At 44.0% G+C, this 27754-nt stretch overlaps 4 protein-coding genes across 5 annotated transcripts; all 4 read left to right on the top strand.

Moving 5' to 3' along the window:
- Positions 1 to 4318: 4318 nt before the first annotated feature.
- Positions 4319 to 8279, top strand: LOC100823882 (probable glutathione S-transferase DHAR1, cytosolic). The gene is made up of 6 exons (XM_003568966.3): positions 4319 to 4530; positions 4651 to 4741; positions 6546 to 6692; positions 7266 to 7383; positions 7655 to 7795; positions 7903 to 8279. Exons 1-6 carry the CDS (start codon positions 4473 to 4475, stop codon positions 7987 to 7989), a joined length of 642 nt encoding a protein of 213 aa, XP_003569014.1. The 5' UTR covers positions 4319 to 4472; the 3' UTR covers positions 7990 to 8279.
- A 1323-nt stretch (positions 8280 to 9602) lies between these two features.
- Positions 9603 to 11984, top strand: LOC100823576 (glutelin type-D 1). Its single transcript, XM_003568965.4, has 3 exons — positions 9603 to 10041; positions 10728 to 11457; positions 11573 to 11984. Exons 1-3 carry the CDS (start codon positions 9846 to 9848, stop codon positions 11721 to 11723), a joined length of 1077 nt encoding a protein of 358 aa, XP_003569013.1. The 5' UTR covers positions 9603 to 9845; the 3' UTR covers positions 11724 to 11984.
- A 1626-nt stretch (positions 11985 to 13610) lies between these two features.
- Positions 13611 to 19150, top strand: LOC100823062 (beta-hexosaminidase 1). The gene is made up of 15 exons (XM_003568963.4): positions 13611 to 14003; positions 14111 to 14197; positions 14858 to 14893; positions 15317 to 15428; positions 15520 to 15590; positions 15682 to 15812; positions 15941 to 15957; positions 16192 to 16240; positions 16656 to 16756; positions 17444 to 17503; positions 17764 to 17797; positions 17894 to 17992; positions 18113 to 18172; positions 18280 to 18530; positions 18627 to 19150. Exons 1-15 carry the CDS (start codon positions 13653 to 13655, stop codon positions 18797 to 18799), a joined length of 1632 nt encoding a protein of 543 aa, XP_003569011.1. The 5' UTR covers positions 13611 to 13652; the 3' UTR covers positions 18800 to 19150.
- Positions 19151 to 21695: 2545 nt separating this feature from the next.
- Positions 21696 to 26249, top strand: LOC100822747 (protein-tyrosine-phosphatase MKP1). Of its 2 annotated transcripts, XM_024458465.1 has the most exons (4): positions 21696 to 21859; positions 21971 to 23515; positions 23624 to 24206; positions 25712 to 26249. In XM_024458465.1, exons 2-4 carry the CDS (start codon positions 22002 to 22004, stop codon positions 25763 to 25765), a joined length of 2151 nt encoding a protein of 716 aa, XP_024314233.1. In that variant the 5' UTR covers positions 21696 to 21859; positions 21971 to 22001; the 3' UTR covers positions 25766 to 26249. The 2 variants fall into 2 exon arrangements, with proteins under 2 accessions (XP_024314233.1, XP_003569010.1); XM_003568962.4 differs by having other exon boundaries at positions 21971 to 24206.
- The last annotated feature ends 1505 nt before the right edge of the window (positions 26250 to 27754 follow it).

Below are 27754 nucleotides of genomic sequence, written 5' to 3'. Positions count from 1 at the left end.
ACTCATGAATACGTACATACATCCTTAACACATTTTTATTACTTCCAAATGTATTTGAGTTATAACTTGGAGTTTTACGAAATTTTCACAATGTTTGGTCATAAGTTCATGTGGATACAAATTAAATTTTCGCTAATATTTATACTTGGGGTTTTCCTTACTTTTATATTTCTAAAGATCTTGGTAGAGTGTTCTACAATATACTAGTTTTTTTTTTCATTAACAAAATAAATCTAATTCTGATGAGTAAGAAAAATTTAGAAAACAATCATATCTTTTTACAGATGCATGATGTTCGCAATATATCCTAGAGGCAACATTAATTGTATTATTATTATTATTATTATTATTATTATTATTATTATTATTTATTTTCATGTTTTAGTTAAGTTTTATGTACTTTTGCTATAACTGCAATGGTTTTTGGATGTGAGGAAACTCATTTGCATGTGTGGAAATACAAATGCCTAAATACGTCGTAGTCTATCGTACAAATACAGACCATTGGTAGGCCAGAAAAATCGCGTTCTGCCAACTCTCTTTGCCACTTGTATGGGAGTGTTACAGTTCCCTATACTTTTCCTTCCTCGTTAGCTCAATGGGTCATGCTGGATTTCCTACAATTTTGGAATCTATAGACGGCTAGAAAGACAGGCGATTGCAGAAGTTATCTTTAGTGTTGTCTATAGATGACATGATGGATACCATGGACATGAGTTGTCTAGACTCTAAAGTATTGTGCATGCTAGAACGGTACCAATTGATTGGAATCCTTTATATAGGGATAAAGTATATCACTCCACTAGCAACGTTGGAATGGAGATAGAGATAGAGAAGACGGATTGTTGGATTTAGAGAAGCGACTCCTGCACAGGCGGACATATCTTTATTATAAGAGTAAATTGCGGAGAATCACCAGACGGTTGCATCAGGAACCACCGTTTTTTGCCATTTTACCGCAAAACCACCGACATCCTGGAAAGTTTTGACACATACCACTGATTACTTACTGATTTGGCTGTTGATTTTATCGCAAACGTCGTCACCTTCTCTTCGTGTTCTTCCCCAACGACCATGCTTTGGAGCTCATAGCAGAGCCGTGGAGCCGGTGCTCATCCTTGCGCCGTCGCCGCTGTCGCCGGCTCAGCACAGGATGGCCGACACACGCGTTCTCTGCTAGAATGCAGAGTAGAACCACAATAAGGATGAATTGAGAAGGATAAATCACCAAGCACTACATTCTTCTCACAATCAAGACTTTGCTCTGGCCACAGAACCAGTAGTGATGGGCAAAACAACAACAAATAATCACGACAAGACTAGATAAATACAACAGGACTTGAAAATTACTGGGTATCCCAAGACCCCAAAAACCAGTTCAATATAGTACTGTAATATTTATGCGTCCTGGATCCTTGCTGAAAGGGCATTTCTCTCCTAAATGGTTTTGGTGGTGATGACAACATGTTGTGTATATAATCGTGTGTCAAGTATTTCAGATTTTATAAAGAAGTTGGCACAAGACGATGAGTGAACCCTCAAGAAGAAAGAAGTGTAGCGGTGTTAGCGGCTTTTTCGGTTTGTTTTGAGTCGTAGGACATCCGTACTATTAAGAGGGAATCCACAAGGAAAGGTAACAGGTGAATCAATTTCACATGCACAATTACACATATCACACCTACTAAAAGCCTATCCAAAAAGGTGAGAGAAGAAACCATTTTCCAAACCCCATTCATGGCTGCCCAGCTCTCCAGGTGCCGAAAGTTCCGCCTGAACTTTCGGTGGAACCTCCGGCTGCTCTCTGTTAGGGCACCTCGAATTTGCGGAAGTTCCAGCTATTTTGCCGGTCGGGCGGAAGTTCTGGTTATTTATCGGAAGTTCAGGCCTGACACAACCCACTGCATAATGGCTCGATTTTGGAGACCCCAAATATATACCCCTTCATCCCCAACGAGCTCCCTGCCTGAGCACAAGCCAAGAAACACCATTTCTCTCCCCCAAGAACACCAAAGCTCAAATCTAAAAGATCTCCCTTCCTAGCCCTTCCAACTCTTGATTCTTTGAGGATTGGAGGAGAAGATCTTGATCTAGGTTTTCACCAAGCCAAAAAGTTGATTCCCCTTGTTTGCTTTGTGGATTTCGTTTCTCTTGAGTCGTTGGGAACCCTAGACGGAAGCGGTCTCCTTGAGCTCTCCCTTGGTGTTGAGGAGCTCTAAGATTGGATTGGGAGCCTCCAATTGAGTTGTGGAGTTAGTATCGGTCAAGTTTCTAAGGGTCCGGTCTTCGCCTTCAAGGAAGACATTAGTGGAGCTCACCTCACCTTTGTGGTGTTGTGAGAGGAGAATAGAGTGAGCCTTTGTGGCGCCTCTATCTTTGTGATAGAGCACTCCTCTAAACGGAGACGTACACTTATCCCAAAAGGTGGAACTCTGGTCAAATCTTCGTCTGTCGTGTGGTCTTGTTGCTTCGGCTATCGCCTCGGCCATTACACTTCATACTAGAGTTGCAGCCACTTTAGAGAATTTAGTAAGCCCTAGGATTAAGTGTTTGTATCTTTTAAAAGAAAAGAAAAAAGTTAAAATTTGTTAGTCGTCTATTCACCTCCTCTAGTCGACCATACCGATCTTTCACTTGCTTGCAATGGTCAAACTCAGAAAGACCCGCTTCTTCTTCTACTACTACTTCTCCGATTCTTCTCCACTGCGGATGCAGAGCTAAACCCGAACCCACCTGGTCCATGGTGACGAGCCAGCCATTTGCGCCTTGTAGAGCAGAGCTTAATCATCAACTAGACCGGCTTGCATAGCCGCTTCACCCAGAGCTCGCTAAGCGCGGAGGCGGTGGAAGTATTCGCCGAGAGCGAGGAGCCGCCGCGCCGCCTACCTCGGCGTCAGGATCGTGTACATGTTTCGCAACGCGAGCTCACGAAGAAGCTAACGCTGGCTCCTCCGGTCAACCCAAATTAGTGCTATGTGCCAAAACTTGTCCGAATGTCGGTGGTTTTGCGATAAAATTAGCAAAAACTATGGTGCCTGATACAACTGTCTCGAATGTGGTGGTTCTGCGCAATTTACTCTTATTATAATGCTTTCTTCTCCCTGGTTCGAAGCCGCGGCGAGATAATGCCTGAATATTGAAACCCTCTTGCCACGTCACCTTCCGGCTGATAAGTCTAAATTGTTGTCAAAATGTAACACAATTCTTTGGTTATGACATAATTTTGTTCTTTGTTTGAATGTCATTGACAAATTCTAGTTTATTTTTTAGCCAAAGTGACCAACTCATTTTTTTCCTCAAAAAAAGAGTGACAAACTCATTGACAGGCAAATTCATAACCAAATATTGCATAGGACAAATTTAGATTCAAACCATACGCTGCCCAAAATCCTCCCTGCTCACAAGTCACGGTGTGCGTTAGTACTTAGCAGAAACAATCAGTAGTGATCACTGGGTCTCTTGCACTTCAGCCGAAAGCAGCAGGGATTAAATTGGGCCTAGACGTGGATTAAATGCCACGAGTGCCCACGAAAGAATGTAGGCGGTATGCAATTCCTTCGGGTGATTCAGAGTCATCAACTCAGGAGGCAAACGATATCGACATGGGCGTGCTTAGTGATCTCCTTGCTACCGTCATTGCTCTAGGTTGGTGATATTTTCGGACATGTTATATATGTGGCAATTGTGATGCTTTTGTTCGTATGAAACATCAAACATGTAATATGTTGTCCTTCGTTCTCATAAGAGTTGACTTCGATACTTCTATGTCGTATGGAACATGTAATATCCAAACACTCCTATCCCATCACGGTCCGGTTGATATGTTTGGATTGTTGCCAAAATGTATCACTGCCAAATTTTTGGTCTTGAAAAAAAGAAATAATCGGTCCTTGTTCGAATAGTGCCAACTACTCCGTATTTGGTGTCTCTCAGCAAATTCTAGTTCACTTGTTGCCAACATTTACCAGCTCATGGACAAACGAAAGCACATAGAAGGAATTCTTTTAACGAAGCAAATTTGAATTCCAACCAAACCTCCCGTACTCAACAATCATTTTTTTGAGAGGTCCCGTACTCAATAATCATGCTAGGAGCGATCCCTCGGTCTACTTGAGCCGAAAGCTGCAGGGATTAAAGTGGGCCTAGGCCGTCGGTAATGTCACACGCGGCTCACGCGCGCCCACGACGAAATGATTAATTTCACAAGCCTGGTCCCTGGCGCTACCTACCCGGCGAATCCGATCCGATCAGATCCAGGCCCGACTCCCGAAGGCTCCAGACGGCAGAAGGGGGCCCGCCAGGACAGTCAGGCTCCTGCGGCAAGTCCATAAAAACACGCCCCGGCCCTCGGCGCCGCATCACTCTCTCCCCAGTCCCCTACCCGTCGCCAGCCAAAACCCTCGCCGGAGTAGACCAGCCACAGCACTCCTCCCGAGTCTCGTCTCCCCCGGCCGGTTACCGCAGCCGCCGTCGCCATGACCGTCGAGGTTTGCGTCAAGGCCGCCGTCGGCCACCCCGACACGCTCGGCGACTGTGAGTCGTCCCTTCTCTTTCCGGTCCCTACTTCCCGTGCTCGTCCTCGCCGGATTTATTTTTTTTCGTTTTCGACGCTGATCCGTGTTTGGTTGGTTGGTTGGGATGGGGTTTTTTCAGGTCCCTTCTCCCAGAGGGTGCTGCTCACGCTGGAGGAGAAGAAGGTGCCCTACGAGATGAAGCTCATCGACGTCAGCAACAAGCCCGAGTGGTATATATATACACTCCCGTCTCAAACCCTTCTCCCCCGCTTGATGAGTGCTGATTTACTGGGCTGTCGGTGCCTGATTTTTCTAAATTTTTTTTGACCCATTTCTGCGCTAATTTGACTTCAAATTTGCTAGTACTCGGTTAGTTGTTCAGCGGTTTGGTGAAGTAGGAGCAGTGCGAGACCGAGAATTTCTGTGTTGTGCTTAGTACTAGCTTGTCCGATGTGGTGGATTCGGTAGATTTAGTGCGGGATGAGGTCCTTGAATCGGGACTGACGTTGATGCTTGGTAGGATTTGACTCTGCATTGTTATCTGCCATTTTCGAGTTGAGAAAACCATACATGAAGTATTTTCTCTTAGTACATAACGACGTTTTTCTCCTGGGTGCTGCTGACAGAGGATTGTACGTTTGAACCGTTGTCCAAATATCCTAACAAATTTGTACATGTATCATAATAAACTTATAATTGGGGGATTTTTTTTTTGCATTTCACATACTAGCTGTATACTGTAATAATTATTCTGTGTATGGAGCAGGTGTCCGAACTGATAGTTACTGCAAGATAGCTCAAGTAAAAAAACAAAGATAGAGTTAAATACGTTATCCACTTCAATATTTGGATATCAACTAATCCCAGTTATCTTGGGAATTAGAAACTCTCTTGGTTTGCTTCCAGATGAGGTGTTTAGTATTTCGATCTTACTCAATGGGAACAAAGCTTATAGGATGAACTTTGGGTCTGATTCTTGGTGATTTACCCAATGCAATGCTTGGGCATGCTAGTGAAGTTAACAAGAATTAGAAATTTAGAACTAACTTGCAGTATCCACTAGCCAATATATATAGTGTTATTAAAGCGCCTCAACTGATTTTTGTAGGGCAAATGTGCTAATATCAGCTGCCAACTGTTGCATATCTTGTATTCTTCTCATTTTGCTATTTCTTATACGGAGCTTATCTATGTTAGATGTCCTTGTTGGAATAGCTTTATGCACAAAAAACCTTTAAGATGATTCTAAAAGTATTTCCTAGTTTTTCAAACCTAAACGGGGGTAACTACAGATTAATACTGCTGGGTAGCAAGCTATCAATACCATTGGACTTGGATGGCCAGAGCAAAATATTGCATTTAACTTTAAATGTTCAGTCAAAGTTATGGAGTAATGTGAAGTTCCTTTGTTTTTCTGCATTGTATCTATAAAAGCTGAAATGAACAAAAGGAGTCTCTCGATTTCAGTTCTTGCTTATGGAGATGCGTTTTCAGCTTCATTTTATCTACTCTCATGTGGAGGGTATAGAAAGAGCGACACTGGCGTGTTTTCCAAAACAGGGCTTTCTTAGTGCTGGAGACTGATCAGTGTAGCATTCTGTTGTGATGTTATTATTGCCTCACGGCTCAGAGTTTCTTGTAAAAACTGTTACTCCTTTTTTTATCAATATGAACGAGGATTGCTCCTGCTATTGTTTCTAACAAATTAAAGAACATAAAAGAAAATCAGTTGGTGCTTTTACAGTTATCTACCTTTGGCAGTCTCCAAAATTAAAGTTGTTACTGTATCTTGACACTTGACAAAAGAGAAACAATGCTATAATGAACAAATGAACTACTGAATGTTTGCATGCTTTCATCTGTTAAATGATTCGTTACTATTTGCATGATATTGTAGAGCTTCAGTACCAATAAAGATCTGGTTAATAAGATAATGTTTTGCATTCTTCAGACTGATTTTTTCAGGGAGACAGGTGTAATTTAGCCCCTTTTTGCAAAATTCTTAAGCTAATCTACTGTAACGACTCTTTTCAGGTTCCTGAAGATCAACCCAGAGGGGAAGGTGCCTGTGTTCAACAGTGGTGATGGCAAATGGATTGCTGATTCTGATGTGATAACTCAAATCATTGAAGAGAAGTACCCAACTCCATCACTTGTCACCCCTCCTGAGTATTCATCAGTGTAAGTTTTCACAATATTATAACTTTTCCTTCTCTGAGGACCAGAATCTTTCTTATTTCTTGCACTCGAGTTATATCTATGGTCTTGTAAGCAGATAAAAATGCTTTCCTTTCATTGATACCTTTTGTTCGTATTTTGTAATCGATACATTTGGCAGTTCATAGTTGTGCTGCTAGTCAATTATACTTTTAGAGGAATTTGCATTCAGAACTTATTATTGATAATTTTGTGGGCACGTTGGGCATGATCTCCTATGGTAAGGGGGGGGGGGGGGGTGGGGTTAGCATCTATGTGCAGTTAGCTGCAATAGAACTGTCTTAGCTCAGTGAAATGGTAGTAATCACTTGTTATCTTCACTTAAAAAAGTTATACTTCTAGAGGCCTTTAGAGTCAGCTACAATAGCATTTCTCAGTTACTTGATTTTGATAGTTTAGTGAAATGCTTGTGATAACTTGATTTGTTTCCATAAAAATAGTACATCTTCAGTTCCGATGCTGTTTCCTTTCACCAAGAAATAGGTTTCCTGTTGTGCCATTTCCTTTTGCCAATTTGGTTGTGACTTGTGAAAACAGGGGATCAAAGATCTTCTCAACCTTCATCGCGTTCCTGAAGAGCAAGGATGCTAGTGATGGTACAGAGAAGGCACTTCTCGATGAGCTGCAGGCACTCGAGGAGCACCTAAAAGCTCATGTAAGTGTAAGCCGCACTCGTTTTAGCAGTTGATGTAGCAATCGCTTTCTGCAGCGGAATAGACATATCACATGCTTCCACAATCATTCAATTATATCCAAGTTGAACTATGTAAGCCCTTGTCTTCATATGACTCACTGCAATAATTTCACTTCCTCCATGTGCCTTATCGTGCAAGGTGGGCTGTGGCCCTTGTTCGGTCTGATTATCCAATTCCATCTTTGATCCAGCCAAACTTTTTCTAACATTGTGATCAAAACTGTGGTGGCAGGGCCCCTACATCAACGGGGAGAACGTATCAGCTGCTGATCTCAGCCTCGGGCCAAAGCTCTTCCATCTCCAGGTCTCCCTGGAGCATTTCAAAGGCTGGAAGATCCCAGAAACCCTGACCGGCGTCCATGCCTACACCGAGGTACGCCAAACGGTCCAGCGAATTAAAGACACAAATATTTCTCCGTCATCCCCAAAACTTAATCCGGGAACCAGATTACAGAATATCTACATCATCTTATGTTGCAGGCTCTCTTCAGCCGTGAATCGTTCGCCAAGACCAAGCCGGCCAAGGAGCACCTGATCGCCGGATGGGCGCCCAAGGTGAACCCTTAGGCTCCCTACCACCCGACCTCGCACTCTGGTGATCATACGCCCTTGTCAGTAGTGATGGGTAGGCTTCCTAGGCAGCTCGATTGCGTGGATCTGGGCTGTAATAATGTGAACCTTGCCGTGTGGTTGTTGCAACCTTGCATGCACTTCCTGTGTCCAGAAGTCCATATGTTCCCAGCGCTTCCGGGCGTTATGTTCTGGTGCAAGTGTGCATTGTACTGTCTGTCATGTGAACCTTTTAATGTCGGTAAGTAATAATGGAGCCGCCGCGGAGTGCAGATTGCAGCTGTGAAGTGTGAACCATCTCTTGCTTGCAAAGCCTCCAGAAATTTTTAGATTTGTCATGTAAAGTAGTATATACACTTCTGCTGTAGAGGAGACGAGCAGAGCTGTTTGACCCTCAGGGTATCCGTGGCCTTCCTTAGTTCAACCAAATAAACTAAAGTTTTGAAATGACACAACTTTTTTAAAAACTAGTTTATTTGTTTGAACTAAAGAGGGTCAAAGAGTACGCTGAGGGTCACTGTGTTGCACCTCTGAGGGTCACTGTGTTGCACCTCCAGAGACGAGCAGCACTATGGAGACCGGAGATGTAACGCTGTTTGTTCAGGTCAGGGCAATGGTGGTGTCTCTGATTTGAAGAGGACTCTTGATGTGGTGTCAAGCAGAGCCGCAGAGGCATTTCGTTGTGAGTTTGCGACGGTGATATGTGCCGCGTGCGCTGCAATCCCTTTCTGGACGGCACTCCCCGTCTTCGCCCAATCATTCTCTTATCAGAAAGGAGCGAAAGCTCCCACTTCGCAGGTCGTACCGACGTGCGATGGATACGTTTTATAGGTCTGTCGCGTCCCTGAACTGTTCCCAGATGCTCGTTCTTCTCCATTCATTTCCTTGTTTTATTTTTTTGATCTTTTGAAACCGGGAAGATTTTTCAAGGATGTCAAGTTAAAAGAAACCCATCGTCACTATCATCACCTGCGGCTGTCTTGTGAGAGTTGTGGCAGGCAAAAGAGCTGTGCAGTGCCCCGACACGGGTTTGCACTTTGCAGCGCCCACGCCAGCGCACGCCACACTCGTGTCGCCCTGCTTTCTTTTCCGCTCAAGATTCTCCTCCACGCAGAAAAACAAAATTCCATCCGATTCGTTTTGCACGACTATCTATATTTAATTCGTAGAGAACAATTCCTCCATATATGATTTGTTGGAGTAGTATATAAAGCAGTTGGCTAAATGCGGCCCCCAAAAAAAAATCTTAAATCAACTTCCTTTTCCAACTTCATCTTATCAAAACTTTCTTCGCAAGGAAATAATAGCCTTATCCATTTTTTTTTAAACGATCATATTCTTATCTAAAACTTAAAACAGCTGGTGTCCAACCCAATTTCCTTTTCTTGAATCAAAAGCTTAAAATAACGAACAAAGAAAAAGAAAGCCCTTTAAAAAAAATCAAAGAAAACAAGCTTCTCCCACTGCAAGCGGGCCCGGCGAGCTCGAGAGACCCCATCTGGCTCATGTGGGCCTAGGCGGTCAGCGAGCGACGCGCGCCTGCCGTTCGTGCGGGGAAAGGAAAGCAGTTAAACCCGGGATAAGAAGGAGAAGAAGATCAAACGATAAGCCGCGCGCTAACCGCGGTCATCATCCGCTCCGAAGCCACCGGAGGGATAAACCCAATCCTAGCTAATCCAACCGCGGTTAGCAGCATCCTTGTTAACCCTCCTGGGGCTATAAATAGGCACCCGATCGATCCCAGATCGCCTCATCACAAGTTCTTCTCACACATCCTGCTCTGCTCTCTCTCCCCTCAGCCAGCGAATTCCCTTTTTGTTCCCTTCGGGTTCTAGAACCTTCCTCTCGCGGCGATGGCGGTGGATCTGACCCCGAGGCAGCCGACCAAGGCCTACGGCGGCGAGGGCGGCGCCTACTACGAGTGGAGCCCCGCGGAGCTGCCCATGCTAGGCGTCGCCTCCATCGGCGCCGCCAAGCTCTCTCTCGCCGCCGGCGGCATGTCCCTCCCCAGCTACTCTGACTCCGCCAAGGTCGCCTACGTCCTCCAGGGTATGCCCATCCCGCCCTACCCCCTTTTCGGTTTTCACGATCGCCCCTCTCATGGGTTGTCTGTTTCGTTCTGAAATTGCGATCGGAAGTGTTCGTGTTCGCTCGATCGATGCTTGCTTAATTTGTCTCCGCGGGATCTGAATTTTGGTTACTCAGATTAGTCGAGTTTAGATCGCAGCTAGTAGTTGTAGCAGTAGATTGGGATTGAACAGAGTTTTGTCGCTCTTCACTGAATAATCTGTCGGCTGCGTCAGTTTCAGAGGCATATTTATTCAGTTATGATTTTCGTCAGATTTGATGTCTGCATCAGATCGATCCCACTTATTAGTCTAATGAGTTGTTCTGACTACTAATAATTTGAATGAATATTTGTATAAGAGGTCGTGATCGTTCGTCTCTTTATTTTTATTTTTATTTTTATTTTACCAAATCATCACGCAGTCCTCGTGGTCCAGCCTGTAGTTCGACCAAATCTACCTCTGATATCACGACTTGCTCATGTCTTCTTGCAAATTATAGCTACATTTGATCTTACAAATTCCGGCGCAGCAGAGAATTGCAATGGTTGATTATAGTTACATTTGATCTTACAAATTCCGGCGCAGCAGAGAATTGCAATGGTTGAACCTTCTTTCGAGTAATTCCGTACTAACTACTGATTTGATTTCGATCCTTTTTGTTGCCAGGCAAGGGCACCTGTGGCATCGTGCTGCCGGAGGCGACCAAGGAGAAGGTGGTCGGCATCAAGGAGGGCGACGCCCTGGCCCTCCCCTTCGGCGTGGTCACCTGGTGGCACAACACCCCTGACTCGGCCACCGACCTCGTCGTCCTCTTCCTCGGCGACACCTCCAAGGGCCACAAGCCAGGCCAGTTCACCAACTTCCAGCTCACCGGCTCCACGGGCATCTTCACGGGCTTCTCCACCGAGTTCGTCGGCCGCGCCTGGGACCTCAAGGAGCCCGACGCCGCCAAGCTCGTCTCCAGCCAGCCCGCCTCGGGCATCGTCAAGCTCGCCGCCGGCCAGAAGCTCCCGGAGCCGGTCGCCGCGGACCGCAAGGACATGGCGCTCAACTGCCTCGAGGCCAAGCTTGACGTGGACATCCCCAACGGCGGCCGCGTGGTGGTGCTCAACACCGTCAACCTGCCGCTGGTGAAGGAGGTCGGGCTCGGCGCCGACCTCGTCAGGATTGACGCCCACTCCATGTGCTCCCCGGGCTTCTCCTGCGACTCGGCGTACCAGGTCACCTACATTGTCCGCGGCAGTGGCCGCGTACAGGTCGTCGGCCCCGACGGCAAGCGCGTGCTGGAGACTCGCATCGAGGGCGGCTCGCTCTTCATCGTGCCCCGCTTCCACGTCGTGTCCAAGATCGCCGACGCTTCCGGCATGGAGTGGTTCTCCATCATCACCACCCCCAAGTAAGACATTGATCTTCATCAGCTGTTTATGTGTTGAATTTGTCAGCATTGCAATGTTGTAGAAATTGCATTGATGTTGTTTGATTAACCGTGGTATGTTTGTGTTTGTGTGCAGCCCGATCTTCAGCCACCTGGCGGGGAAGACGTCTGTGTGGAAGGCTATCTCGTCGGAGTTGCTGGAGGCGGCGTTCAACACGACGCCGGAGATGGAGAAGCTCTTCAGGTCCAAGAGGACCGACTCGGAGATCTTCTTCGCCCCCAACTAGGAAGCCAAGCCAGCGCTGCGTCGGCCGGTCGATCGATCGTTGTTAGGAGAGGAACAAATAAGTTTAGCGTTACCTCACCTTAACGAGTGAGTGAGTCCTAGTTTCGAGGTGTTAAGCGTCTGGATCGTGTGTGGGTTTGGAACTGAATCGTGTGTGCTGCTGGTGACCGTCCGAGCTGGTTATAAATTCTTAATGTTCGTCTCATATGTTCTGGTGTTGTGATGTGCTATGCTCTGCTTGATTAATTACTTTCCCGTCGTCTCTTTTCTGGATTTCCATCTTTTTGGCTAGCTATCTGCCACTTTTCTTTTTGTATAGTAGAACATCTGCCATTTTAGGAACTCTTTTGGCAACGAAAATAGTTTTTCCTTTCAGCTTTTCCTCGGCAAAAATTGTTTTTTTTTTCATGGACTATTTTGCCTTTTTCCCTTCTTGGCCGCATTTTCCGTAACGTTGGGCCTTCTTTGGTAGGAACGCTTCCTTGGGCTGATTCCGAAGTTCTAATATTTCTGAACAGCCTGCTGCGGGCATAACCTTTTTTCGTCTTTTTCTACCTAAATGTTTTTTAAATCTACTTACACTTATAGTTGGAGATTTCGTCCTATCACTGATAAACAAAGGATGTTCTCTTTTTCTTTTGGCGAGAAAACAAAGTATGTTCTCGGTGTCGTGTCACTAGCATGAACGTCAAGCTCGATCTCGAGTTTGAGATAAGTTCACCTGCTCTTTCTCTTCACTCCAAAGGATCTTCTTTGATGATGATGTTCTTCTGAAAACTTTCTTACCAAACGATTTCACCGTAAACCCAAAAACGGCCGAACCTGCAGATGCCAAACAAAAATCCAGAACCGAAGCTACGCAAGCAGAACAGAACAAAGGGATCCTCTGACGCAAAGGGACCCAACGGAAATGCCAGTTGCGTACTTGCGTGTGGTCGCCAGCGCGGCGGTGGATCCCACAGTGAGCTGGTGACAATTTGCTGCTCTGATCCATGTGAGAGCCAAGCCTTGTTGTTAAAACTGCTGTCTGCTGGTAAACTATTTTTGCGGCCAGGCCCCTTTGTACCATCGGTATTTGCATTCAACGCCCAGCATATATTATTAATACGCCATGCGGCCCATGCGCGGATGGATCCGCAAGAATTGGATTCATGCCTTACACTTTTCTTTCTTTTGTTTTTATTTTCATTGTTCATCATTTGTCTTCCTTTTCATTGTTCATTTAATTTTGCCCTAGCATTCACGGGTTACATGTGGTACCCTGGACCCGTACTCATTCCTTCTCTCATCCGCCGTCGCTAGTGGTCAACGTCTCTTCACCGCGCCGTCGGGTTTCCTCTTCTTCATCAAACGCTGTTCTCTTTTTTAGGTTTTGGTTTTTTTTCCCTGACAATGGTGCCCGATGAAGGTGTGGTGGTCAACTTCATCCCTCTTCCTCTTCATCTTCATCGCAACGATGGTGTCGCGCTCAACCCTATGTTGTAAATTGGTAAGTAGTATTTTCAGTAACATATGTCGTATATCTTAAACTATGTTTGGACCGTCTAGGACTTTATTAATTTCAAATCGGGCTCCTAAGTGTAGTTTCTCGTTCCTTCTCCCGCTTGTCTTGAGATTATTTTATCCAAGACTAAATGTATAAGACACCACATGAGGGCGTTCATTTACTGATTAAACTATGATAGACCATGCCTGAAATCTTTTCATTCCATATGCTTTTATTTTCACAGTAATCAGCTTATCCAAATTCTAAAGTATAGATAGATGTAGATGGAGTAACTTCAAGGAGGGGGCCTTTATTGTAACACTGAAGACTGTTCAAGGGCCTAAAAGATAAATGTGCACCTTCTCGCGCCACCTATATATTTTGCTCCATGATTGTCCCAGAAAATTTAAACCCCAGGAATCATCCTGACCTACTATTCCCAAGATGCTCCCCAAGCTCCTCACTTATCTCGTCCTAGCCCTCGTCGCCGGTTCCGGCGCCGGCGCCGGCGCGGCCCGGCTCCACCGGACCCCGGCGAACTTGACCGCCTCCGCGAACCCCGTCTACATCTGGCCGCTGCCGAAGAACTTCACCTCCGGGACGCGGACCCTGGCCGTTGACCCGGACCTCGCGCTCGACCCCCAGGGCCCCGGCGGCGCCGCCGCCGCGGTCGCCGAGGCGTTCGAGAGGTACAGGTCCCTCATATTCGCTCCATGGGCCCACGCCGCCCGCCCCGCCTCGGCGAAATACGACGTTGCGAAGCTCACCGTCGTTGTCGCCTCCGCCGATGAGACGGTAAGGTGGCTGTTTGTTCACAGTGTTCCTGCTAGGTTTGGCTGTCGCTTGCGAATGACGTCTCTGTAAGCGCGCGAGTGTGAATCTTCTCCATTTTCTGAATTTAGTTGGAGCTGGGAGTGGACGAGAGCTACACGATCTATGTCGCGGCGTCGGGCGGAGTCAATTCGATCGTCGGTGGAGCAACCATAGAGGTGGTGTTCTTTTCCTCCCTAGGTTATTTTTGGAGTAACTTTGCTGAAAATGTTTTGGGAGAATTTTCCATGAAGCGAAGGCTGCTCCTTCGTCCCTTGACTGGTTTGTGTTACTGAGTAATTTGTCTTTTAATATGGATTTGCTGCATATTGGTGAACTTAGTTGGTTTTAGTGAAATGTACTGATGCAGGTGTATAACTGTAGAACACAATTTGTCTTTGGTTGGAAAATATTTAGGTTTGCTCGCAAAAAAAAAGGAAAAATATTTAGGTTAGGATGTTAGCTGAAGGTTGCACTTCTTTTCTGTGTCCATGTATAATTAATTTCTTGTGCTTAACTGTGAAACGATGAATCATCTGTGTCCATTTGCAACGTCTTTTTGATATTGAGATGCGTGTAATGAACTCACAAAACAGTGAACTTTGGGTTATCTTCCTATCAACTGTCATCGGAAATCCTCATTCGGTATGTGTTTTATCATTCGGGGCTAAATGATGGTCAGTGCATGAATTCCAGATAATTCAAGATAAGAATTATTGTAGGTTATATGTACCATCAAGTTAGTTGTATCAGTACTAAATACAACCTATAAATTGCCCACCTTCCTCTTTTGTGCACAAGGGTACTGTAACTGAAGCTATATTTTTCTGTCCTTGTAGGCTAATACAATATATGGAGCTATTCGCGGATTAGAGGTATGATCGTGGTGCGCTGAATTTACGATTTGAGTAATCCCCTTTCAAATATTTTTATGCCAATATCCCTGCAAAGTTGTACACATGTTACACCATCTTTGAAAAAGCTAGCTAGAGAGCTCATAAGGTGTTCTCTATAACATTCTTTAGCATCAGCACTCAATTGATGATACCTTTGATCTGATGTATGCATTCACTAACCAGTGTTATGCTGGTCTTGTAATTGTTTGCTACTCCCTCCGATCCTAAATTGTTGTCGTTGTTTTAATACAGATTTGAACTAAAACAACGTAAGAATTTAGGATCGGAGGGAGTATTGTTCTTTAGTTTCATGGATTCTGCTCACTCATTTTTTATATCACATTTAGGCTTTTCGTTGTTTTCCATTAAATGATTTTGCCCCCTTGTTGAATTGTTTGACAGACATTCAGCCAGTTATGTGTTTTTAACTACGATACAAAAAATGTCGAAGTGCACAATGCACCATGGTACATTCAAGATGAACCACGCTTTGCTTTTCGCGGCTTGCTACTAGGTAATCAACAATAACATGATGGCTTATGGTAACATGACTGGGTAATCCAGTGTACAAATACCTAAGATGATTAGTCTTCACTCTATTACAGACACCTCAAGGCATTACCTCCCAGTTGATGTGATTAAGCAAGTGATTGACTCCATGTCATTTGCTAAGCTGGTAACATACTTTCTTTTGGATCATGCTAGTTATTTTACTACCCTCCTTCTCTCCAAAGCGATATACTGAAACCTGGAGTTGTGTCCAGTAGAACGTTCTTCATTGGCATATCATCGACGAACAATCTTTCCCATTGGAGATACCATCGTATCCAAATCTATGGAAGGGTTCATATTCAAAATTGGAGCGCTACACTGTCGAAGATGCACACTATATTGTCAGGTATATTAGACTTGCCATTTAGTTTTTATATTTGTAATCTTCTTTATATTCCATTTTCAAGTTTTTTTTCTGATGTTCTCTAATTTCTTTCACCGTGACCTTTCATGTGAAACTTCACCATGCTAAAGCTATGCGAAGAAAAGAGGTATGCTTCCAGTTGATATATTTTGTGTCATCTCACAACGTGTCTTCTTGTTCCTTTTCTTTTTTCTAATAATAGATATATGCTGAAAAATTCACACTATTTTAGTTTTTAATTTTAGTTCACAAAGGGTCATATTTACTGAACCCTCCCTTCATTGCAGTTTCTCTAATGATTGTCTAAACAATTAATGCACTGCAAAGACTTTGCATGTTTACTACTTTTTATTGCTCTCAGGTATTCATGTTATGGCGGAAATTGACGTACCTGGTCATGGAGAATCATGGTGAGTTTGCCAGTATACTTTCTCATGTATTATTATGTTTGGATTCCCTAGATGGTTGTTGTCTAAAGCTTAGTTACTCCTGTGCAAATAAACAAATCTGCAGCAGTTAGTGTCTCTTAGTTGCAAAGGTCTGATTAATAAATAGATAGTTGCTCCAGGCTCCCCAACATTTATCCCATGATTAGTACAACAACATATTTTATTAGTATTTCTTCTATTTGATCCAGTAATTGGACCGAGTACGTTACGTACTTGTGTACATACCCAACCAACTGAGGATCTTGGTAACTATGTTATCTTACTAGGGAAGCAACCATGCAGATTAAGTATTGTTGTTTTCCATGGATCTTGTTATATGAAGTACCTATTTTCTCTCTACCCTGCGGAACTTATGCACATGTTTACATATCTGCAGGGGAAATGGATATCCGAAGCTTTGGCCTTCTATTAGCTGTACAGAGCCATTAGATGTTTCTAGTAATTTCACATTCGAAGTATTATCTGGAATTTTGTCCGGTTAGTTCTTTTCTTACATCTGTTTTTTTTGTGGCGAAATACAGTTTTAAGAAATTTAATATTACTGCCATGGCACACACTCATCTCCCTTGCTAGTTTTGTTTGATACTGAGTGTTGTCTTTCTTGATAAGTGAAAAAGAAACTAAAATCATGAAATATGTACTGTGAAATGGGCAATGGAGCACTATACATTTATGTCATCCAGCATTGACATCCGCAATTCACGTTTGTATTTAGTGCTTTACGTGGTAGTCCTTCATGAGTGAGAATTTATATGGACCAGTCAACTCAATTTTTGCCTATTTTTTACCATTATAATTTATATGTTCATTGATGAAGTTATGTAATGTAATTAATTAGATAATTTCATGAACCTGTTATTTTTTGGAAACTTATGACCTGGCTTCTGTAGGGCCTAGGCAATAATTGTATGTCCTAGATTGGATTGGACATTTTTTGTGTTCCTTAGAAGCATGTGCAGGTTATCTGGACCACTGATTGGCAGTGCAAGGTGTACATAATTCTATCTAGCTGGAGTAGGACAATCCTCCTGTACAATATCAGCTAACCAAATAATCATAATAATGTTCCACGATAGTTACCTGTCTAGCTATGGTAATTCTGATAATTGTGTGTTTCCTGCTATATAATTGCTGACTTAATATTTTATTTTACGTTGTTTTCAGATATGAGAAAAATATTTCCATTTGGTCTGTTTCACTTGGGTGGAGATGAAGTAAATACAGGTTTGATCTGCTTCTCTTACGTAAGAGAGAACCTCTTACCTATAAGAAGAAAATCTTGTGTGCTTTCACTAAACAGAGCTACCTCGGTTTGAATTATAAGCTGAAAAGGGCATATGCTGTTTTCAGGAAAAAAATAATCATATTATTTTCTGCTGCAGCGTCATGCTGAAATAGAATTTTATATATAAGTGTCCTATTCTGTTATTGAATAATTTTTCGTTTCTCCTCAAAATTCCCACTCATTCTGGTATCCATCCCAGGCTGCTGGAATATTACACCCCATGTGAAGCAGTGGTATGAAATACTAACCTGTCCACTAGGTTTCATGGATTATTTATCAATATTCTGTTGATGTCTTTTCCTTCAATTGCTGAAAACCACCTATTCCAGGCTTGATGATCGCAATATGACTACAAAGGATGCGTACAAATTTTTTGTGTTGAAGGCTCAGGAGATAGCAATAAATCTTAATTGGATTCCTGTAAATTGGTACGTGCTTTACATCCTTCCAAACTTCTTTAGTTTTTATATTTAAAAAGAAATCAGATACGAAGTACTATTTATCTATTGTTTGTGGCATACTGGCATGACACCGTCTTTGTTATGCAGGGAGGAAACCTTCAACTCATTTGGAGAAAACCTCAACCCTCTGACTGTCGTGCATAATTGGTAATTCACAAGTCTTTCTTGAGCAATTGAATCAGTTCGTGACAACCATTTTCGATAGTCATTATCCAAGCTAATTTGTACATAAGCTGAACCTTCACATATTTCAGGTTGGGTCCTGGGGTCTGCCCTAAAGTTGTTGCAAAGGGTTTAAGATGTATAATGAGTAACCAAGGTGCATGGTACCTTGATCATCTGGATGTTCCTTGGGAAGATGTCTACACTACTGAGCCACTCGCTGGAATAAATGACACAGAGCAGCAAAAGCTGGTACTGGGTGGAGAGGTTTGCATGTGGGGTGAGACAGCAGACACCTCCGATGTTCAACAAACAATATGGCCACGAGCAGCTGCAGCAGCAGGTACGAACCATACAAGTTTGGAATCATTCATTGTACTGCACTTTTTCTTTCAATTGTTTCCATATGAACTTATTAGTCGCTATCAAATTACTACAGAGCGCATGTGGAGTCCACTGGAGGCCATATCCGTCCAAGACCAAACAATCGTCCTGGCTCGGCTACACTACTTCAGATGCCTGCTGAATCACCGTGGAATCGCTGCAGCTCCAGTCACAAACTACTATGCTCGTCGGCCTCCAATCCATCCTGGCTCATGCTTCATTCAGTAAACAGATCATCATGCAGAGTGTAGATACACATGAAGGGATTTGGCCTCCATACACCTCCCATACTCTCCACAAAAATGGTATATCGTCACCTGTATGTGTCTCGTTTCTGTAAGTTCACTTGCATCGTGTTATCCAACATACATGCGACAATTAAAAGCCATGATGGTCCTTCCCTATGTATTCCACCCCGAAACTCTTGTAAAAGACAGTAATCGATGTAGCAAATATTTACACCCCTTTCAATCAATAGTCATGTTCTTGAATTTCCCTTCACATGTATCTGGATCAATATTTGCAACTGGCCAATTGGCCAAGCTCAGTTGAACTGGTAAAAGAGATATTTCAATTGTCTTTGCTTCCTCTACTTGCACTTGGATTTTTTTGGAACCCATCACTGTCAGTCACCCCTCTTTCCTGAATTTGTCTTTGACCTGAAAACTCATGCTGCCCTTGCTGGTCCAAGATCCGCATTTATGGCGCGTGTGATCTACGACGATATGTTCAGTGTTCCTGCTTGGAGATGAGATGAGGTTTTGGTCATTTATCTCCCAAAAGGAAATATCATCCAGAAAAGAAGTTTTGGTCATTTGTTACATGTCACTGTCTGTCCCTCCCATGTCACCTTCCTTTGGCCATATATCTGCTGCCTTTTCCTCTTCAAGTCCCAATCAACTATTCAGTTTTGCAGTGAAGGTGAAGCAAGGGATACTGCTACAAAAAAAATCTATATACAGGCTGCTGTCTGAAGCCTTTTTCTTTGAACCAGGAAGAAGAGAAAACATTGGCTCCTGGACTGGTGATACTGACTTGGAGGATTTACTTGGAGTAGTGCCATTTTCATGGTCTTTGATGCTGACGTGTATCTACTATCTGCTTCACTGCCTGCGTGTGTTTGTCTAGTAAACCTCATTTTCACTCATGTTTTTGACTGTAGCATTTTCACTCATCTTGTGCAGGATACATTGGTACGCAGAAATTTATATTTATCTTTTTACCGTAAATTTCTGAGTTGGTAAGCATGCTCTCATGAGTATATTTCAATACACGCACGAATAAGAGCAAAAATTCAAGAACTACATCAGAAACGATGACCCATTTTTCAGTTGAAGTAAAACTCCAGTAATTTATAATTATATATATGCATCCTGGAATGTGGTAGAAAGGCATCTTAAAAGATACTCGTTCCTAAATTCTTGTCGACACGAACTAAAACCACGACAAATGTTGAGAAACGGAGGTAGTATAAAAATACGGTCAATGGAGTGGAGTGAAAATCATGCATGTAGCTGCTCGCACAAACGACAAGGGAACTTACGTATTGACCCAAATTGTTAGTAGTGTTTTATGAATAAAGAAAACAAGGGTATGGACAATTTTGGTTATTGGCCTTGACCAGCAAACCGTATAAAGAAAAGAAGAGCATGCGACCGCTCATAAAATGCTACAAACATGATCAAGTTCGATGCATGATACTGCTAGTTCGTTTTCATAAATAAGAAGAGTGACTTACCTATTGTTCTTATATAACAGATACTACTAGAAAAAATGAATTTAAAAGGAAAATAATATGATAAACCAATTGTCGTGTCTTTGAAGCAACTATGTTTTTTTACATCGAGTTTCTATGTTACGATTACTTGCATTAGTCAATGCGGAGGTCGGAGCCACGCTCCTTTTATTTAAGCTAAAAAGAAATTAAATCAATATGGTACTTATTTTTTAATGCACGCATAAATCTTGAAACAACACCGTGTGACCTCTTGTAAAACGCTACAAGCATGAGAAATTTGATGCATAATTCCAGTTAGCACTATTTAAAGAAAAGCTACTTACCTATGTTTTTTCGATTATGGATAGCAAAAATGAATTTGAAGAAAACAATAGGCAACTCGATTGTCATGTCCTTGAAGCAAGTATGTCTGTTACAACGAGTTCCTGTGCTGCGGTTACGCACATTAATTAATGTAGAGTCCCAATCTCCTTGAGTTCAATTTATAAGAAAAAATCGACATGGCATTCTCATTTAATTTTAGTTGCACAAAATCAAAATCCCGTTCTCCCGCTTGTAAAATGTCACTTTATCCTCATAAAGAAGAGTGAGGCACCTATGGTTTTTAGATATTTATGAATAGCAACAGATGAATTTAAACAAAATAATAAGACAAACCAATTGCCGTGAAGCGAGTGCTTACATTACAACGGATTCACGTGTTGCGGTTACATCCATCATTCAATGCAGAGGTCGGAGCTACAAGCGTACAACCTCCTTTAATTTAACCAAAAAAGAAGATATCATATTCCTCATTAAATTTAGTGCGACAAAAAACTTGAACAACTCCCTTCCTTATTTAATTTTAGTGCGACAAGAAAACTTGACACGACTCCCCCTTTAAGCTTCCGATAATAATCATGTAGCCAGACACATCAATGGAACTGACGCACAATGATACTTCCTAGGGTTCATTGTTTTACCAAGCATCCGTACCGCGGCATAATCAAACATCTTTGCATGTGCGTGTCGTGGTGTGAGTGTCTCCTCCGTTTTTTTTTTCTAAATGTTCCTGAATTAAAGTGTCTCCTCCTTATGAACCTATAAATCCAAAAATAAGTCGAACTTGGCCACTACAAATTCGCTGTATTTCTTTCCTTTCTTTGAACTTAAATTTTGCTATTTCTATATCTATAGGCAGTGTCCAAAGAGCAGGTACACCGAACATTTTTCTGTGAGAGGCAGCCCAACTTGTCTTGTTTTCTTTCGAGACCAGTCAACGCAACCCTCCCCGTCAAACCCGGGCCCCACGGACCCAGCAGGCAGCCGTCCGATCCGCAACCCCGCACGAATCTCGAGGCGCATCCGACATACGCCCTCCTCCTCAAAACCCTCACCCACTTTACGCTTTCCTTCCTTCCTTCGCTCTCTCCTCCTTCGTTCCTTCTTCCCCTTCCCCGAGACCGGCGCTGCTCGCCTCGCATCGATCTCCCGATCCGCGCGCTCCGGCTCGCCGAGGATCGCTTCGCCGTCTGCGGATTTGAGACCCGGTTCGTGGTTTCTTGGATCAGGTACGGATTTTTGGGGGATTTTTTGGGGGGCTGTTGTTTTTTTGGGCGAGGAATCTGTCAGGAATGGCGTCTGAATCCGGTGGTTATGGTGTGTGTGATTTTGTGGAGCAGAGTGGGGGCGGGAGCTGTGATTCGTGGCCCCATGGCCAACCCCGACGACGGCGGCGCCGCCGCGGGGAAGAAGTTCTGGCGCTCCGCGTCGTGGTCGGCGTCCCGGGTGGGTGAGGCAGCGAAGGAGGGGGCGGTAGGGGGTGGTGGCCCGGCCCGCCTGGTCCCTCCGCCGCCGCCGCTGACGCCGCGGTCCAAGGGCCGGTCCTGCCTCCCGCCGCTTCAGCCGCTCGCCATCACTCGCCGCAGCCTCGACGAGTGGCCCAAGGCCGGCTCCGACGACGTGGGCGAGTGGCCCAACCCCACCACCCCAGGTGCGTCCAAGGCTGGCTGCGGCGGACCGGCCTCCGCCAAGCCCGGCGAGGGGCTCCGGCTCGACCTCTCCACGCTCCGGTCGCAGGGCCGCAAGGACCAGATCGCCTTCTTCGACAAGGAGTGCTCCAAGGTTGCTGAGCACGTCTACCTCGGCGGCGATGCCGTCGCCAAGAACCGCGAAATTCTGCGCAAGAACGGGATCACCCATGTGCTCAACTGCGTGGGATTCGTCTGCCCGGAGTACTTCAAGTCGGACCTCGTGTACCGCACGCTATGGCTGCAGGACAGCCCCACGGAGGACATCACCAGCATCTTGTATGACGTGTTTGATTATTTTGAAGACGTGAGGGAGCAGAGTGGCCGCGTGTTTGTGCATTGCTGCCAAGGGGTATCGCGCTCGACGTCGCTGGTGATAGCGTATCTGATGTGGAGGGAAGGGCAGAGCTTTGACGATGCGTTCCAGTTTGTGAAGGCTGCCCGGGGGATCGCCAATCCGAACATGGGGTTTGCCTGCCAGCTGCTCCAGTGCCAGAAGCGGGTGCATGCCATTCCGCTGTCCCCAAACTCAGTGCTCCGGATGTATCGGATGGCACCTCACTCACCTTATGCTCCACTGCATTTAGTGCCCAAGATGCTGAATGAGCCCTCACCTGCTGCCCTGGACTCCAGGGGTGCATTCATAGTTCACATAGCCTCATTGATCTATGTTTGGGTTGGACTGAGATGTGATCAAGTGATGGAGAAGGATGCGAGAGCGGCGGCGTTTCAGGTGGTGAGGTATGAGAAGGTGCAAGGTCATATCAAAGTTGTCAGAGAAGGGCTGGAGCAACCTGAATTTTGGGAGGCCTTTTCGAGCGCACCTCTTCATTCAGATAGCAATGTAAAGCTTAGCAAGGAGCAGATTGATTCAGCATCCAGGACTGGTCTGGGAAGCCGGAGAGTGGAATCTTATGATTCTGATTTTGAGCTCGTATACAAAGCGATAACTGGGGGTGTTGTTCCAGCGTTCTCATCTTCCGGGGCTGGGGATGAGACCCATCTTCCAGCAAGAGAAAGTAGCTGGAGTTTACTAAGACACAAGTTTGTCACTCGGTCGCTATCTCGAGTTTATTCAGATTCTGCTCTAATCAGGGATTTGGATCCACGCGTACAGCACTTGGCTGCAGAGGCATCAATATCACCACCTTTCCTTTCTCCGAGCTCTTTTTCATCGGATTCAAGCATCAGTTCAAAGTATAGTTCAGACTCACCCTCTCTGTCACCTTCAGCTAGCTCCCCACCATCACTTGGTCTTTCACCTGCTTCATCTAATTTGCCCCACGCTTTGGTGCCATCATCTAGGTCTCCCCTCCGCCAGTCATCTAGTGAGGAACCTTCAAAGCCTGTCCTCGGATCGTTACACTCTCCTTCTAAGGTCTCATCTATAGCAGAACGAAGAGGAGGATTTTCACCTCTGAAGCTACCATCACTTCCAAAGGATCTAGTACTACCACCAAGGGCACCGCCTAGTAGCCACACAGCAGGGGAAGTCATGGATAAGAGCAATACCAATGGTGTGAAGCAGCTTGCTGGTGTTCCTCACCCAGAAAAATGCACCGGTAATAATTCAACGACAGACGGTGAGACTAGGTTAGTAGAGTATACTGACAGTAACTCAGAGGCTTGCAGTTGTGTACAATTACTAGTCTACCGCTGGCCCTGCATGGAAAAGTTAACTACATTCGCCCGCAAGGATCTTCACCCAGAAACGGTTTTTATTTTTGTTACTCCTGATGCTAGCAGTAGTGCAGAGGCAGTTAGAACGCTATGCATATGGATAGGAGGTGAATATGAGAGCAGTAAAGGAGTTGACACTATTGATTGGCAGCAAGTTGCTGGTGATTTTCTTAATCAGAAGGGGTTCAGCAACTCTCTTCCTGTTAAGGTGCGTGCATATTATACACATCTCTTTTGTGTATTCTACTCTATATGTTAACTAGGATATATTTATGGATAGTGTACGATGTAGAAGAATGCTTAGTTTGAAGTCCTAAATTTACATGATGACCATACATAATGCCAGCCTGCTCAGATAGGTTCTCAATTATTGCTGAACTTCTGGCAATATTGAGTTTACTGCATGTTATGGAAATCCATTATTTATTATTGCTTAGTCCTTACTGTTATCCTATATTGAACTCTTGCCTCATATCCCTTGTGATTATTGATGCCACTAATATGGTAACATCAATGGTGTTCTTATTAAGGAAAACACATACCATACGATATGCTTTTAGTGTAGTAAGATTGTGCATAGGTGGATCAATTTTGTGGTACACCTACAGAAATGTATTTCTAGAATATTTGCAAATTGTATAAACACCTACATTTTAAAGCCTGATACTTGTTTGGGTTATAAAAGACTTCTACTTCAACCACCTTATTGATCTCTATAATTTGAATCGGAAATTAAAAACTTTGCTCTTTTGTTCAATACCAATAGACAATGGTGATAACTTCTCAGAGCTATCTTTTACTCCTTAGTTTTATATATCTTCGTTTGTAACAAGACCACTGATTGAAAAGTTTAGAAGTAATTACTGGACACAGATGTTGGGTATATTCATTTATGGTCATGCATCACAAATTTCACAACCTCGCGTAGAAATAAAGTATTGGACCATCTTAGGAAGAGGAAGTCTTGTTAGTTTTGACTTTCGTAGCTGGTGTGTGTAATTTCTTGTGCCAAACAGCTTTCACTAGATATGTGGTTCAGATGATTGACACTACTAAAGTAGGGCTTTGGGTTGGCAAAGTTTTAAATGTGGATGGCAAAAACAATGTCCGGCCATTTGATATAGTGATTAATAAGTCATTATGGTTTCTGTTTGCATATTTACCACCAAGAAAAAAATGTTAGATGTTAGGCGACACCTACTTCATGCTCCATGTCCCTAAAGGAAGAACTTGTGCTCTGCCTAACCTGCATTAATGCAAGTTCTTGCAGCTGGCCCTTTGCTGTGTGACCCCACAAACAAAATACAGAATAAATTTATCCTGTTTATGGACTGGTTCATTCATCAGAGGACATGGATCTTAGGTTAAATTTTCATTTATTAGCTACATATCTTATCAGCCCATGGTACATTGAATTAAATTAATATGGTTGTTTCTTGTCGAACCCTAGAACCATGCTCACTGCTTTTATTACTGGAGTCCAATAGTCTTGGCTGAATCTTGACCCAATGCATGGAACAAACTTTATCTTGTCCTAATGTTGCTTAGCCATTAGTTATTTTCTCCTTGCAAATGACTAGGAGCACGTGTGGACTTGTGTTGGAAACTAGTAGCAATGCCCAAGTCCTGTGAACAATTTTGCTCCATGTCAGTCTCAGATTGCTTGTTCTTGACAATTCATAAGTTATAACCTGTTGAACTTGAACAATGCAGATTTTCAAGGAGCATGAAACTGATAAACTCTTGGAAGTGCTAGATGCTCGTTAACAAGTAGGTCAGGGTATTCTTAGTAGCTTTAACAAACTCAGCCGCAAAACATCAATTCAGTGAAGGCATTTCCTCCAGCATCGTCGCTCCATGCTCCGGCGACTGTCAGCGAGGTATAAAGCCGCGACAACAGTTCCCCCCCTGAACATATAGGCTACATATTCCATTAGTAGAACAGATGGATTGGCGAGTTCTGCCGTACCTTTTCCATGATTTGCTTGTGTCAAAACGGCAGGAGGCTGCCATGGCGTTGTATCTGTGTGAATTAACACACATGCATCATCGGGTTTTGGCACAACTGGGTGTATATTGTCTGCTCCTCTGTAATGTAAGCCCGCAAGCTGGGAGATCGCCATGTTGTTTTTTACCCCTTAAAAATTCTTGATACATCTCAGAGAAGTACAGAGATCTGTAATCAACCTGGCTTCTAAGCATTGGTCTTGACTTTTAACCTGGAGTCTGAGTCTTTTTGCTGTTCTCCTCACATGTTGTTATTAGCAGTGCAATTAAATTCTGGATGTGCTACTCGTGATCATCCGTACTTGTTGTGAACATACATACCTGCTACTGTAATGTGATGTCCCAAGTCATATATATTTTTTGTCACATGGAGTAAAAGAAACTCACATTTAGTTGTCCCATTAAATCTTGCCGTGCATTGGTGCCTTACATTTTGGAAAAGAGTCCTAATTGTTGGTCAAGCACAAATCTTGCCATGCATTGGGTGTCTTGTCGTATAATTGTCTTAGAAAGACATTTGTTTTCTGTAAAAAAAAAACTAAAGAGAGTAGATGCTAATCCGTAACCCGTATATCCTCAATCTACTTTCACGTACTACTCCCTCCACGACGTGGACACTGGCAACGTCCCGGGAACACAATTCGAGCGTGTTCAATGCTAGGTGTTTAAGGTAGTGTTACAAAATTAGACCGGTTTATTCTCAAGCACCAGTGCTTATTTTTATACTAGTAAAGATGTCTAATTAAGCACCTGTCCTATAGAACACAAGCACCAGTGCTTAGACAAAACTTTATTTTTTTTGTGCAAGCACCTTCTTAAGCACTTTGCATTGAACATGTTTATATATCCACTTATAAATCCTAATAGAATCACGATGGTATTACAAATAGAAAACATGACTAACAAATCAACACACGTGATTACTCTCGTGTCCGGTGAAAATAAAAGACTGCCTACTAGAACTTTACAGGAAAATTAACCGGTTTTTGTTAAGCATCGGTGCTTATTTAGACTAAGCAGATGCCTAACTTGGCATCTCCTCTATACAAATAAGCACCGGTGCTTAAGAAAATGTTTGGTTTATTTTCGTAAGCACCTATTTAATCACCTTGCATTGTACATATTCTTTTAAGCATTTTTTTTAGAGACCTGACTTAAGAACAAGACATGACAAAAAAAACGATACTGTTAAGCATGTAAAGAAAAACTCTCCTGCCAGTACCCACGGCATGGTTACGCGTAGCTAAGTACTACTCCGCATTTTCTTTTCATTCTGATGCAGAGGTCGAGGGTTTAACAAAACAAGCAAATCCTCCTCCTGCTCCTCTTCCTTCTCGCCGCCGCCGTCCTGCTCCTGCAGCTGCTGCCGCCCTGCGGCTTCCTGCTGATCGCCGACATCCTCTTCCTTCCCGTCCTTCTGCTGTTGCTGCTGCCCTGCCGCGGCTTCCTTCTGATCGCCGATGATCTCCTCTGGAGCATCATAGAATTCATCAGCATCGGCTACTACAGCAGCAGCCACGGCTACGTCTTCGTTGTCCGGCGCCGCCGGATCTTGTCGCTTGGTCTCAACGGCAGAAGCGGCGGCGGGGGCAGGGAGCCTGCAGAAGGCGTCGCGCTCCGGCAGCTTCTTCTTCTTCTGCCGCGCAACTTCGTCGTCGTCGTCGTCGCGCATCAGGACGATAGTCCGGCCGTGGCCGGTGGACTCGATCACCGTGTCCGGGCCCGGCGGCGGGAACTCCTTGTAATCGT

Source organism: Brachypodium distachyon, chromosome 2, assembly GCF_000005505.3.
Source record: "Brachypodium distachyon strain Bd21 chromosome 2, Brachypodium_distachyon_v3.0, whole genome shotgun sequence".
In the NCBI taxonomy this organism is placed as follows: Eukaryota; Viridiplantae; Streptophyta; class Magnoliopsida; order Poales; family Poaceae; genus Brachypodium; species Brachypodium distachyon.
This window is presented reverse-complemented; position numbering and strand designations above follow the sequence as displayed.